This window comes from Lepisosteus platostomus, chromosome 3 (genome assembly GCF_059453375.1).
Source record: "Lepisosteus platostomus isolate fLepPlt1 chromosome 3, fLepPlt1.hap1, whole genome shotgun sequence".
Classification (NCBI taxonomy): Eukaryota; Metazoa; Chordata; class Actinopteri; order Semionotiformes; family Lepisosteidae; genus Lepisosteus; species Lepisosteus platostomus.
The window spans coordinates 56993267-57006449 of NC_142613.1; the positions used below are offsets into that span (position 1 = coordinate 56993267).

General features: G+C 35.8%; 1 protein-coding gene across 3 annotated transcripts in view; it reads left to right on the forward strand.

Moving 5' to 3' along the window:
• The window catches only part of klhl29 (kelch-like family member 29), a 234466-nt gene that overhangs the window by 176926 nt on the left and 44357 nt on the right, over positions 1–13183 (forward strand). For all 3 annotated transcript variants that reach the window (XM_088626147.1, XM_088626150.1, XM_088626148.1), the window contains exon 6: positions 3670–3808. In XM_088626147.1, the coding sequence (XP_088482273.1) occupies positions 3670–3808 (139 nt within the window). The remainder of the gene's footprint in view (positions 1–3669; positions 3809–13183) is intronic.

The window sequence follows — 13183 nt, forward strand, 5'->3', positions numbered from 1 at the left end:
AGATGTAAGTGTACAGTGCAACCATTATTTACAGACAGCTATAAATTTCTTGTCACTGTTTTTGCAGTTTCTGAACCCTATATGAATTGCAGGCATCAGAGTAATGTGCTGTGCAAGATTGAAGGTGAAAACCATGCCATTTGCCAAAACGTACAATGTGAGCTTCTTTTGTCATGCAAACAATAACATTTACCGCTGCTGTGCAGCTAATCAGAAATCCAGCTTCGGGAAAGGGAAGGCTGCAATGGAATTAGTCTGCCTGACAGAGATAGGAATAGGGAAAACTAACCACTTTCAAATATGTAGATATTTCCACCCATGGCTGTATGTGCATTTCTACACTTTCCCCTTATTGTTTTTCCTTCTTCATGCAGAAAAAGAATTGTATGGTGGTCTTACACTGTAATCTTAACTATTTTATTTTTAAGATAGCAGTTAATCCTTATAGCTTGTTATACGGAGAGAAACATCCAGAAAACACTGTTAAAGGCTTTGAGCAAATTATTGATGCTCATAAAATATATTCTACCCCTGATTGCATCTAAGATCTCCAAGACTTTTGCACAGCGGTGTCTCTGTAAATATGTACTTCTTTTTTTCTGCTCTCAAGAGTCTCGTTATTATTATTCACCTGCACTTCAGATTCGTGTAGTATTCCCCTTAAAAAAGTAGATAATGTAGATATGCATGCTGTTCCTAACCAAACTTACATGAGCATACAGTATATAACCCCTAATGCTTCTTGAATAGTTTGATGTGTGCAATAAGCAAATTGCATGTTGCAGAATTCTGCTCTTTGTGCTTTTTTGTTGGCATGTAGACTTCTATAAGTCTAAGTTAGTTTTGTTGTTTTTTTTATCTACATATTACATGATACAACTAGCTTTTTGCTTGGAGTCAACCTTAGAAAATGAGAGCTTCCAGTAGCACAGGACAAAGAGATGTCTGCTTGGATTTTGAAAGAAATCCTCCTTTAAGTTATTTTTAAACTTTACAGGTAAAGCATTGTTGGGCATCCTGTGCATGATCTTCATACAGCACTTTGTGAAATGTGGTCTGTGTTTTACAAAAATCAGAATTTATTCAATGCTTAGTTAAGCAATGTATAGTTTTATTATTAACCCCTTGGATCTCTGAAAGGAGGGGATGTACAAAACTTGATCAAAAAGATTTTATCTTCAGTACTTTAGTTTTGCCAGTCATTTATCTAAACCTAACTTGTATGCAGTGCACATTCTAAGTGCATTTTTTTTAGTTCATCGATAAAAACCAATACAAACCATGCAAGAATATTTTTTCAATAAAATATTATTAAATATTTTTCTAAAGAGAATTCTACATAATTGCACAAATTTAGACTGTATGATTTAGAGTTGTCCTTATGCTATACTGTCTTCCTTGCAGAGCAAACTACACTTTACATATGTTGAAGTAAATTATTTTTTGCAGTGTCTTTATAAAAATTAGATTATGAATCTGCTGTTTTACAGGGAGTTTCCTAATCAATAGACAGATGGGACTATATGCTATTAGTTTTTTTTTCTGCCACAAAGGAAGTCTTCAGAGGCTACCCATTGTAGAAATACCCATTTGCACACAGTACAAAACTAGATACCGAATTAACATTTTTGAATGATTTAGCAGATAGAGCAGTATAACACTCCTGTTTGCTTTTGGGTGGTTACTGTACAAGCTATAATGTCTTCATTTAAATACACAGAGGTAAGCCTGACCAAAATGTTCATTGTGAATATGAGTTTTCGCATCTGTGTTTGCTGACTATTCTTTTGCATGGAGTTTGTTAAGCAAGTCTACAGTTTTAGGGATTAAGATTTTTGTCTGTGTGCTATTCGAACAGCATGTTTATTGTTAAAGAGCAGCTCTCTATAACCTCAGTGAAACTTGGTTTGTACCATCAGGAAGCATGTATCTAGCTGCTATGTAGTACAGTAAGTACACATGTAAACTTTTATACTGGAAAACCACTGTAGTTCGAAGCCACCTTCTATTTGACCTTGAAGATCTAATTGACCAAAACAGGACAGTATGATACATTAGTGGAAATTTATTTAACTGTGTTAAAGAGGTGCAGCAGAATGCACCTACAGTACTTCCTAGTTAAACTGCTTGATCAGAATGCAAGTATCTGATGACAGTTATAACTCGGTGAGTCAGAAGGAAGACTTAATCCCAACAAGAGGTTGTGTCTAAAAAAAATTGGTATATTTTAACACTGCTCTTCAGCCCACAAGTGTTACCACGCACACAAATAACAGATGTAGGGAAAGCATTTTGAACCAGTAGGACAGAGCGAACACGTTTTCACTACAATACCTTATTATCCTAAGCGATAGGATGCACCCAACAAAAAGCAGTGTGCTTGGAATTCATGATGCTTGTTGGATTTTCTCCACTTTTTATTTGTCCTCGGTGTGTCAGTGTGAGGCTCACACATTGGTCACCTGTTGCTTTTGTTCAGCCTAGGGGTTTGCTTTTCTCACTACATCTTACAGACTCCTGTAGTCAGCCAGGAGCCACACCCTCTGGACCCCCTGGAGCTCAGGTCCTCGTCAATACAGCGTGCACCTATCACATGACTTGGCAATTTCTCACGAGGCCCTGTGCTCATGCAGATTTATTTTAACCAGATCTTCTCTATTGAAAGAGTCCTGTTTGCATATACTCCATCATAGATTAAACCACTTCTTTTTGTTATAACACAGTGAATGAGGTTGTATTTGCCTTCCTGACCCTTTGATTTGATTTACATATGTTTCTATACTTTTTTCTGTAATATGTGTGTGTGTATTGTACAGTATATTATGTGTCTATTTTTATTAACTTCAAGGAGGTTTTGGATTTGTTTTGAACTCAATTTTCTCAAATGGTATTACAGAAGGGTTCACAAATCCCTGAAGGATGGAACAGCACTGTTTTACTTCAGGTGCTAATGACCCTGGAAATAATTTTTCCCAAAACCATCTGTGAATAGTAAGCATGAAAGAATCTGTATTGCTACCCTTTAATTTTGACTGATTAACAGTATTAAGGATTTTGCTTCTGTTAAGCTTTGATTAATGATTTAGGTCAGCCCAAACAGCGGAGTGTAAGTATCGGGTGATGTTTTACCTCTGTCTTTTGACTGACTTTTACGAGACCATATCTGTCTTCTAGACCGTTAGCTCAACTAACCTTATTGTTTCAGGTTTTGTGGCCATTTTCAACTTTATTTAATCATATCATGTGCACTCCAGTGTTACAATCTCCTACATAACACCCAAAGGGGCATTTATTTCTACAGCAATAAGTCCCTTTTGCTTAAAACAAGAGTTTTGTAAAGTTTAATCTTGGAAGTTTATTTTATATGTTCTTTATTGTCTTTACTGGTTTTGCACTGTGGTATTTGTACCTGTTCATTGTGTTTTCTTTTGCCCTCCCACCTTTAGGATTTCTTTATTTTTATGACTTGTTGGTTGCTTGACGTATATGAAATATACCTTTCCCACATTCTTTATATTTGTCGTGTGTAAATGTCATTTTTGTTTGCATCAAAAGTTGTTGAGCAAACTAAAGGCTGTTCAGTGTAATTATCTTGTTATTTATCTTGTTTTTATTTTTAAGAAATCTCTAAACTGGAACGTGGCAATGTCTGTCTTTTCTGTTCTACAGAAATGTTGAAGGAGTTGAACGAGCAACGCAGAGCGAAAGAATTTACAGACCTGAAAATTATTGTTGAAGGCAAAGAGTTTGAAGTCCACCAAAATGTTCTAGCTTCCTGCAGCTTGTATTTCAAGGACCTGGTGAAAAGGTTTGCCTTCCTCCAGCTGTTGATCTGATCTGTTCTTTCGTAGGGTGCATTTGTGTCGCTTCTTCCCTTCCCTTTCTTGCAGGTGTGTGAAGACTGAGTTTCCTGTCACAGAGCCAGTAGCCATTCCTTCTATCACTCAAATGAATGTACTTCTGTACGGAAAGATCCACCCTCTATCTTACCTTTTCATCTCCATAGACTAAAGTTTCAGGATTCTTGTACCATATGTGCTGCATTTTTATAGACAGACAAGACGTTCCATGACTGGGGATCTTTAAAAAAATATATAAAATAAGTCAAGGACTTTTATATTTCCTGACTTTCCAAAAGCTTTTGTCTAGTGTCAGATAAACTAGACAGTTTGACCAAAATTTACTGTCATTCTTTTTAGAATAAAAAATAATTGACACTTGTGATTTTTATGAAAAAGAATAGTAGTTTTGCGGTCTCGTACTTGGTATACTTTGGAAGAGTTTTTAAAAGAAGGCATTTCCTTTGTTTTATTGCCTGATAATGGATTCATCATTTTGCAGGTTAAAACTTTGGTTATTGAAACATTTATCCATTGAAAAGTTTTTTTGTTTTTGTTTTTACAGGCACTCCATATCATGTAAAATGAGTATATAAATAGCACATTTTCCTTATTGTAACATTTAAGGTTACATTATTTCTTATAACCTTTCTGAGCCAAAAATAATGTTCTCTCTTTTATATCAGATTAGTCCTTTTTAACTTCAGTTTTGTAATTTACTTTCAGCATTTCTTGTCCCTTTGTTGTGATTTCATTAAACACAGCACTATTTTTTTAAACTTGAGATCCAATTTTAACCAGGGCTGAAGCAATGAATAATAGCAGAAAGATTTTGACTTGACAGCCTTCACCTAGGTATTGACATTTTTCTTCTACATAATTCCAGATTTACAAAAATATGTATTTCATTTTCCAATTGTATGTTTCCATATTTCATTTTACAAATATACATTTCTTATTTAGGGGGCATTTTCTAGGATTAGGCAGTAAATGATCTTAATGACAGACCTAGTAAGCACATGTCCTAAAATATCTTTTATTTGGCACTTAGTGACAGACATTGATGTTGTGGGTTTTTAACACATTCAAATTCACAATTGCAGTGGAACAAACATTGTCAGTGCATGTTTTACAGTGATGCGATTCTCATTAATAAACATCTATATTTATACTGTTGCGAAACATGCTGTAGAGCAAGTTTTGCCATTCATGAGGTCTTGGAATAAGATGTTCCTTTTTTATTTATAACAGTTGTTTTCAATGCTTACCAGGTTTTTATCTCTGTTTCTAATGTTTTACTATTTCACATGAGAAAATCCATTAACATTTTTTTTCCCCTTCAGATCTTATTACATCAGCTGTTGTATAGTGCTAGTTTTCTCCACGTCAGGCTGCAAATCACCTGGATTAGCACAGCAAAGTGCTGCACTGTCCTCAGTGTATGCCGAGGAAATCCATGTTTGCAGAGTGTCTGCAGCTCGTGGCGGGGTAGCTTTACACTGGAAGTAAAAATTAATACACCCTTTTATAGTTCTTTCAGTACGTCTGCTTGTGTGAGCTATGTCTTGACTCTTTTATCAACCACAGAATAAATCTCAGTATTGTTCACCACCTCATCAGTTAGAAGACAGCTCAGCACACAGTGCTGACTGCTGCTTTTATGTGCATACGCTCTCTGCTGGGAGTGTTTTTGCACTTTCTGCTCTGAAAACAAAATAAATCTCATCTTTATTCCTCAGCACTTCTCCGGGTGTGCCTCTCAGCATGACTCCACTGTCAGTCCCCCCCCAGCGCCTCAGTAATGGGATTGGCTGGTACAGGGGCATCTGAGGCTCGAAGCCCTGGAGGAAGTCTGATGACCCCCAGCCCCCTCACCCCCCACCCCCCCAACACACAGCAAAAAGTTGAGATCAATAGCATTCATGGCACTTAACAGAGGGAACACGCTTTAGGGCTGCATTTCCTTTCCTCACAGAGTCTAGTCAGTCTACAGTGGATAGGATGCACATGGATGTGGGATAATGCGTGGTTAGCACGGACCAGTTTCCGTAGTATGTCAGTGCTGCAGATACTACATGGCTCTACATGGCTTGTAATCTTTTTCATGTAACCTTGCTTCCTGGTTTAAAAAGGATTTTTCATTTTATTCCTGTATTCACAGTGCTGTTTACAGGAATTTGGCAGCATACCAGATTGTAGCTAATTATAATTTCATTTGCAAAGCAGAAGTCTTTGCACAGTCAAAAGGGTAGTTTATAATATTCTGTTGATGAACTGTTTAACATGCAATTAATCAAGTCTGTGTTGATTTTCATGAGATCTTGCCTTGGCCAGCGTTTTAAGCAAAACATGTTAGAAAATGCAGTTGGTGGCAGTTGAAGAGAGAGTGCAGTACATATGTGCAGTGTACACATAAATGTATTGTTGTCTCTGAAATCTAGAATTCACAGCCAAACACATCAATGTGCAGCATTTATATCAATGTGCAGTGCCTTGCAAAGGTATTCGGAACCTTGTACTGTCATCTTGCTTTATAGCATGCAGTCTTGACACTTTAAAATCACAATAAATATTTGTTATATACACTACAGTACATACTCCATACAGTCAAGGCAAAACAAGAAGGAAATAATAAAGATTTAAGCAAAAAAGTCAAAAGATTGCATAAGTATTCAAACCCCTTGCTGTGGCAAGCTTAAATTTAGGTACACAATATTACCTTAAAGAACAACACTGCTGAGAGGCTACTCTCTGTGTGCAGTAGTAGCTGGTGTCTATATTTTCTAACTATTTGGTCTAAATGCCAAATTTAGGTTTGACCCAACAACACCAAAGGTGTTTTGGATTGTCTTAGGAATAATGTCTTTCAGTGGCCCAGTCAAAGTCCTGACTTGACTCGCTGTCCATAAGTGATTTTTACCACTTTCTTACTACAATTTCACCAAGGACTTCCCCAGAAAGAGTAGCAGTTTCACCAAATTCAGTTATCTGAATACCTAAGCAATCAACACATCTTTTTTCTTTAGTTTACTGTAACTTGTAACTGATCATTAGAAGTATTCAGTTTGAGCATTTGGGTTTTGAGTACAATATTCAGTTTAAAATAAGCTGCAGCATTTTGTAATTTCTCAAAATAGGACGTTTGAAAGGATGCTTTTACTAAACTGGAGACTTTTGGATGTCACTGTACAGTTTATAAGCTGTACTGTATGTCTACATGTACAGTACATCCATAGTACTGTCTGGTACTATGAATCTAAACTAATAATGCTAAAGAATGACATTTATATTTTAAAAAGCATTACTTTTTAGACTACATACTGTATATTGCTTTACCTTGGACTATCTTTTAGTACTGGATGGACCGCAGGGGGTCAGGGCCTGTAACCTCTTGTCAAGCAATTCAGCAGCAATGTTAGATGTGAATCGATTGGATACCTGTAGATGAAGGAAAGGAGTTTAGAGAGTTATTGGCAAATGTCAGGAATGTAATTTAAAAGTCTTGCAGTTTTTTTTTCTTTTTATCTCCATCTCCCCTCCAGGCAAACAGTAATATTATACTGAGATGTTAATCATCTTGAGTTTAGTGTGGTTGTCAAGAGCCGAACTGCATTCTGCCAGATAAATCTGTAAAATGAATTTAAATTAAGTTTAATCTAAAAAGATAGGAGTAGTTTACATTTATATGTTAAAATGACCACTGAAATAGTTTTCTACCTGTTATATGTGGCAGTTAAAATCACAAAATAAAATAGCACAAAAAATAATAAGGATTCTTTTTAAGCATTGTTGTTATTTTAATTGCTAAGTAACTCTGTTTACCATGTATCACTCAGCTTTGAAACATACTTTATGAAGATGTTTTGGTAATTTACTGTATGCTGTTAATAATTATGTTTTAGGTGGCAAGTGCCCAGAAATATTATTTTTGCTAGTTTATAAAGCTAAATGTCTGTAACTGGTATATTCTAGGCTGCCCATAAGTAATATGATTCTGTTAAAATAAGTAAAATAACTGATAAGAGCCAGAGCTTTGTTTAGTTTGAAGGTCTGTTTTGGAGTTACTCAACTTCAGGTTACTTCCATGTGTACATTATTTTCCCTTCTTCTTCAGAAGTGCTATCATGTTTTCATTTTAACCAAACCTGTCTCTATAAGTGAAAGTTTGAGAATATGTGAAATACAGCAACCTAAGGATTTGCTTGGATTTGTGTATCATGCACTTCCCTCTTGGAATCCCTTTTAAATAAAACATTTAATGCATACATAAATAGAAATTAAACATTAAAGAGGAATACATAAAGATCACAAAACATATTGCGTGTAAGAAAAATTAATTTTTATTACTGCAGTTATTTTGCAGTTATTATAAGTCAGTGGTACAGAGGTTCTTCCTAGTTCTCCATGTTCTTAACAGCTTAGTTTTTATTAATTTTGTAAGCCAGTAAAACAGCCTTTTTTCTTTTTTTCCAGTTGTGACACTGTCAATTATTATTTTTCCAAGAAGATACCTGTACTGCTAAATACATAACTGACAATAAATAATTTTGTCTTTGAACCTTTGAGAATTTCAGTAGTTTCTAATTCCTCTAGAGATCACATTCTTAGTTGAGGTTGAATGGATACATAGATTGCTCATTGTTTTTACAATTGAAATTTGCATTAGACTTAATCTAATTTCTTTATCAAATCTGCAAACCAGAAATGGATACTGGTATTTGTAAGTTGTGCACAGTAGTGCCTTCTGTTTTAGATATAAATGCTGTTGTATTTTTTTAAATAATTTTTAATCCACCTTTCATCCCTTTTTAATGGGAGTTTTTTGTTTTTACAAAGGCTTCTTCTAATAGCCCACCTGCTGTTTTTTAAAATGGTGACAATTGATTCTCAAAGTAAATTGCTTGACATTCTCTCACTTAATTGAGTGAACTTCCAACAGTCTTCCCATTTAGCTAAAAGGTTAATTGAATTTTGTCTCAGATCATTTCGAAACTAATGGAGAAGCAGTGCAAAAACAATCATTCTTCTTATTTATCCTCAGACAAAATCTTTTTATTTTCTTATGGTTTCTCTTATCTTCACTTAAGAAGGAAATGGTTCCTGCTTAGCGAAATGCAAATCGACCTTTAGTTATGGTTGGCAATTTACAGCATTTGCTGAGGCAGCGCTGACATTCTTGTCAGAACGCCAAGAATAAACTGCTCATATAACAAAATTAATTTGTGTTCAGGTACTGGACTTCATTTTCTGCTAATGCCTTCTATGCGTACTGCTTAATTATTCTTTTTGGAAGCTTAACTGTACCTTTAAGAGCAATGTTTCATGTAATGCTCAAGTCTTCCCTCTCCTAATTTAGTTATCAGTGCTCCCAGTCCACCACAGAACCTGCTGTACTAAAGAAGTGTTCATCGCTGCAAATCCCAGCGTAGTTCACCGATCTGTCAGAGCAGAGTTACAGTGCGTCAGGGGCTTCTTACTCTAGGGATGCTTTGCCGAATGATCGGTAGCCCCTAAAATTGAGTTGATGCAGCAGATACTATAGCAGGAGTCGTTTCATAATGCTGTTTAGAGCTGCAGCCCAATTCATAAGGTCTGAAAAGAAAAGGTAGGGGGTGGTTATTCAGTGTAGCTGAGACATCCTCTTGCCCCCCTATAAACTTTAGATTTAGGTTTCTTCTCTATAAACATTAACAGAGATTCCCTTGAATAACCCAGCTGCTGGCTGCTCGCGATAAAGCGCGGCTACTGTGTAGTTTCCAACTTGGAACAGCTGCACTTTTGCTTCCAACTTTCACTGTCCTGCTCACTGTCATCTGCTGTAAATAGATTACGCTGATGAGGGTTTGACTGCTGGAAGTCCTTAGATATTCAAAAGGCCACAGTCCGACTAAATTGTTTGGCTTTGTAGTTCTAGTCCCTGACCAGAGGTTGGGTGATTTGATTCAGCATGTCATTCTGAAATAGGTCTTGCCTATCACCTGTCTGAACGTCTTAACGTTTGAGCGTATGAGATGGGGTCCTAATGTGTAAACGTTAGTACTGAAGTGCATACAAAGTCAAGAAACATACTTGCACAGTACAGCTTTAAACACTTTCTTTCACTTTTTACCATTTCTGCATCTGGAGTTTAGTTTTTGACTAGTCAAAAGAGTATATCCCCCTTTTTAAAATGTATTGGTATACACATTCAGGTTTTAAATCTCACTTGGTGTATTGCATGATGTAGTCACATTTGCTAAAATATTTACAGTCTTCAAATAGATGTTCTCTAATTTACATAATATAATTAGTCAGTACTGTATATACTTATTTCTGCAACACTGAAATTGGTACAGGGTTGTCAAAACAGGTATTCATAGACTTTATAAATATTGGTTAATTCACTCGAAATCGTAACTACCTCTTGATAGGATGATTGAGTAATCAGGAAACCTAGAAGAGATAGCATTGTCAAGTTCAGATTAAGCAAATGTATTGCAGTTCCTAAAAAAGTAAATAACATTATTGAAGATGGAGAGTGTCTGTACTTATGTCTCTAATTTTATTATCGTCAGTTCGATGTCAGATCCTAGTTCCATGTGGTGTTTAGTCTGTGTACTCATAAATTGATACGCGATTCCTCTCCCATTAAGGTACAGCCCAGATGCAGCACATCAAGTAGTAGTGCATCATTTTAGCTCTTCAAAATCCATTTGTTTTCATGTTGTTTACTTAATTTTCCATCAGCAGTGGTGCAAAGGAGATTGAGTTCTGAGCCAACTAATTTTAGACAAGCGAGCTCAGTGCCTTGGTTAAAGCCCCTGAGATTACAAACCTGTGACAGAAAGAAGCCTTCTTCAATTTAAAACAAAGGAATATTAAAAAAACAGTCTTCTAAAATTTACATTTTGGGCTTGCTTAGTGGGCCCTACCTGAAGTTTCCCCTTAATTCATTAGATAAATGAGTTTCTCATCTGATCTGCTGTGGAGTTAGGCTGTCTGCACAGAATGGCTACTGTACATCACCAAGGTGCGATCTGCACTGCAAAAAAGAGCTGTATAAATTAAATAATAAATTGATTATGGTGCCCATTCTTGAACAATGAAAACATATGCTACAAGTGTCCATCCTTTTGGCTGAGTTGATATAGAATATATGGATAAAACAGCTGGAACAGATGGATAAAATGGGCCAATATTCATGCCAGTCAATTCCGATTGGACTGTAATGCCTTTTATGTATTGATTGTCTGCTTAAATGCTTCAGGAATCTTAGGGGTTAAAATAAATCAAGATAAAAACTCCATACATAACCTTCCATATTTTTCATAGTTTTAACATTTCCCATATAAAACAGGGCAACTGGAGTACTGTGAATGCACTCATTGTGTGAAGGTCTTGAATTTGATATACAATACACTGTTTTTTTTACTACATTATATATATATGTAATAGCTTCACAGTTTAAGAAAATAAGTTGTCAGCTTCAGTTTTCACTTTCTGTGCGCAGGTATGTAAGCTGTATTAGCTTCAGTAATTTAATTTTTCCCTCTGGATTTTCAATTAACATCTATTTTTTTCTAATTTAATTTACAGAGGCTACAGCCATTTATATCATTTATACTGTATATGCAGAATAACATCACACACTTTTAACAGTTTTGGCACTATCATGGAGAAAATTTAGCTCTGTGAAACATAACTGCAAGTTTCTAAATTAATTCCAATTCACAATGTATTGGGAATAACATCATGCAATAATTCTAGATGTCTATAATTACATGTTAAAAGAAGCCTTAGAAATGTGTGTTTATGCCAGAGACGTAGACTAAGTTCATGTACAAAAATGTTGCAAGAAATATTTTAAGTCTAGTAAGGAGAAGGTTTTATTTTTATGTCAAGTAGTCAATGAAATTGTCAAATTTAATTTTCTGCCAGTTTACTACAGGTCTTTCCTAGTGTTTCTATTTATATTTTTTTGGTCCATCTGACTAGAGTGCATTGATCCCTGCAGTCATTGGAATTATTCATTGTGTAGGATGTTAGAGGTTTATTACTGGAGAGCATTACTGCATATACTTTGATACGCTGTGCCACTGATACATTGATCACTGATACAGTCGCTGTCATAGTGAAATGTTTCCTGCCCCAGGATCAGTACTATTGCTTAATTTTCCCTCAGCACTAAATGTCAGACTCCAGAAGGGCCATCTGCATTAGGCTCTGCAAGGATCATAGAACCATGTTCATTTTGAACAGAACAAAAAGCATGTTTATTTCACATTTGTAATATATTGGATTGCTCATTTTAATATGACAAGTTTTTTGGAAGTTTAGTTTTAATGTCATGTCTAAAATAGGACTAATGAGTGTTTTATTTTCCGGGATCTGTATAAGTATGTGTGCATCTACAAGATGCTTTTTATACAAAAGTACATGGCTGCCGAAAGTGCACCAACCATATTTATAATAGTCCATACAGTACCTCAATCATGTACAGTGTGGTGCTGGTTTCCACTGGGGTTTTTTTTTGGAAAAAATCAGCAGCATAATTTATACCTTCCTTTCCAGACACTGCAGTTAAAATGCCCCCTTTCCCAGTATCTGAAATGAAAAGGGGTCCGCAAAGGCCCTGAAAACTTTGTTCTATTGTAAATATTAGATCCCAAAACTGGGCATGAAATGCAAACAAGTCCTTTTCCATTTTGTCCCTTTAATTAGAATAGTGGTGGTGATTGTGGACAAAGCTTCTCGATAACAAGACATGAAAGTCTTGAAAGTCTTACAGTATATTAATTTCTGGCATTTAGCTGGAGTCACCCTGAAAGGGGAATGGAACTCTTTTTTTTTTTCTAAGAGCTAGTGTGTAATCAAATGCAAAATAAATCTGGAGCACTCTTTTAAAAGCCGGAAAGCAATTTCCATAACAAAAGCATTCAGACAAAACAAATAACTACTGCAGTCTATTCAGATTGCGCTAATTGACCTCAGTAATGAGCATGTTGACTTTTATATTTTATTTTATATGTTCTTCCTTCTGTCACATATTACCCACTTCTTACTTCACTTAACTCTGGCTTACCTTTTAATTATTACTGCGACAATTACTGTTCACAATAACAAACCCTGACTCTGCTTTTCAGGAGTAACCTTTTTGGTTTTGCAGCCATCTCCAGAGAATTCCTCCTCCGTTCGTACTGTATCTTTGCCTTCCTATTCGGTTTCGTACGACAACTAATATCTCCGTTCGTACACAGGCAGAGGTGATTTTTGCAGCTGGAGAGATGTTTTGTTCAGGGGTCTCTGTTTAAAAGACTGCCTAGGTCACAGTCATGGAACTCCAGAAGGATGGCTGCTGGCTTGCT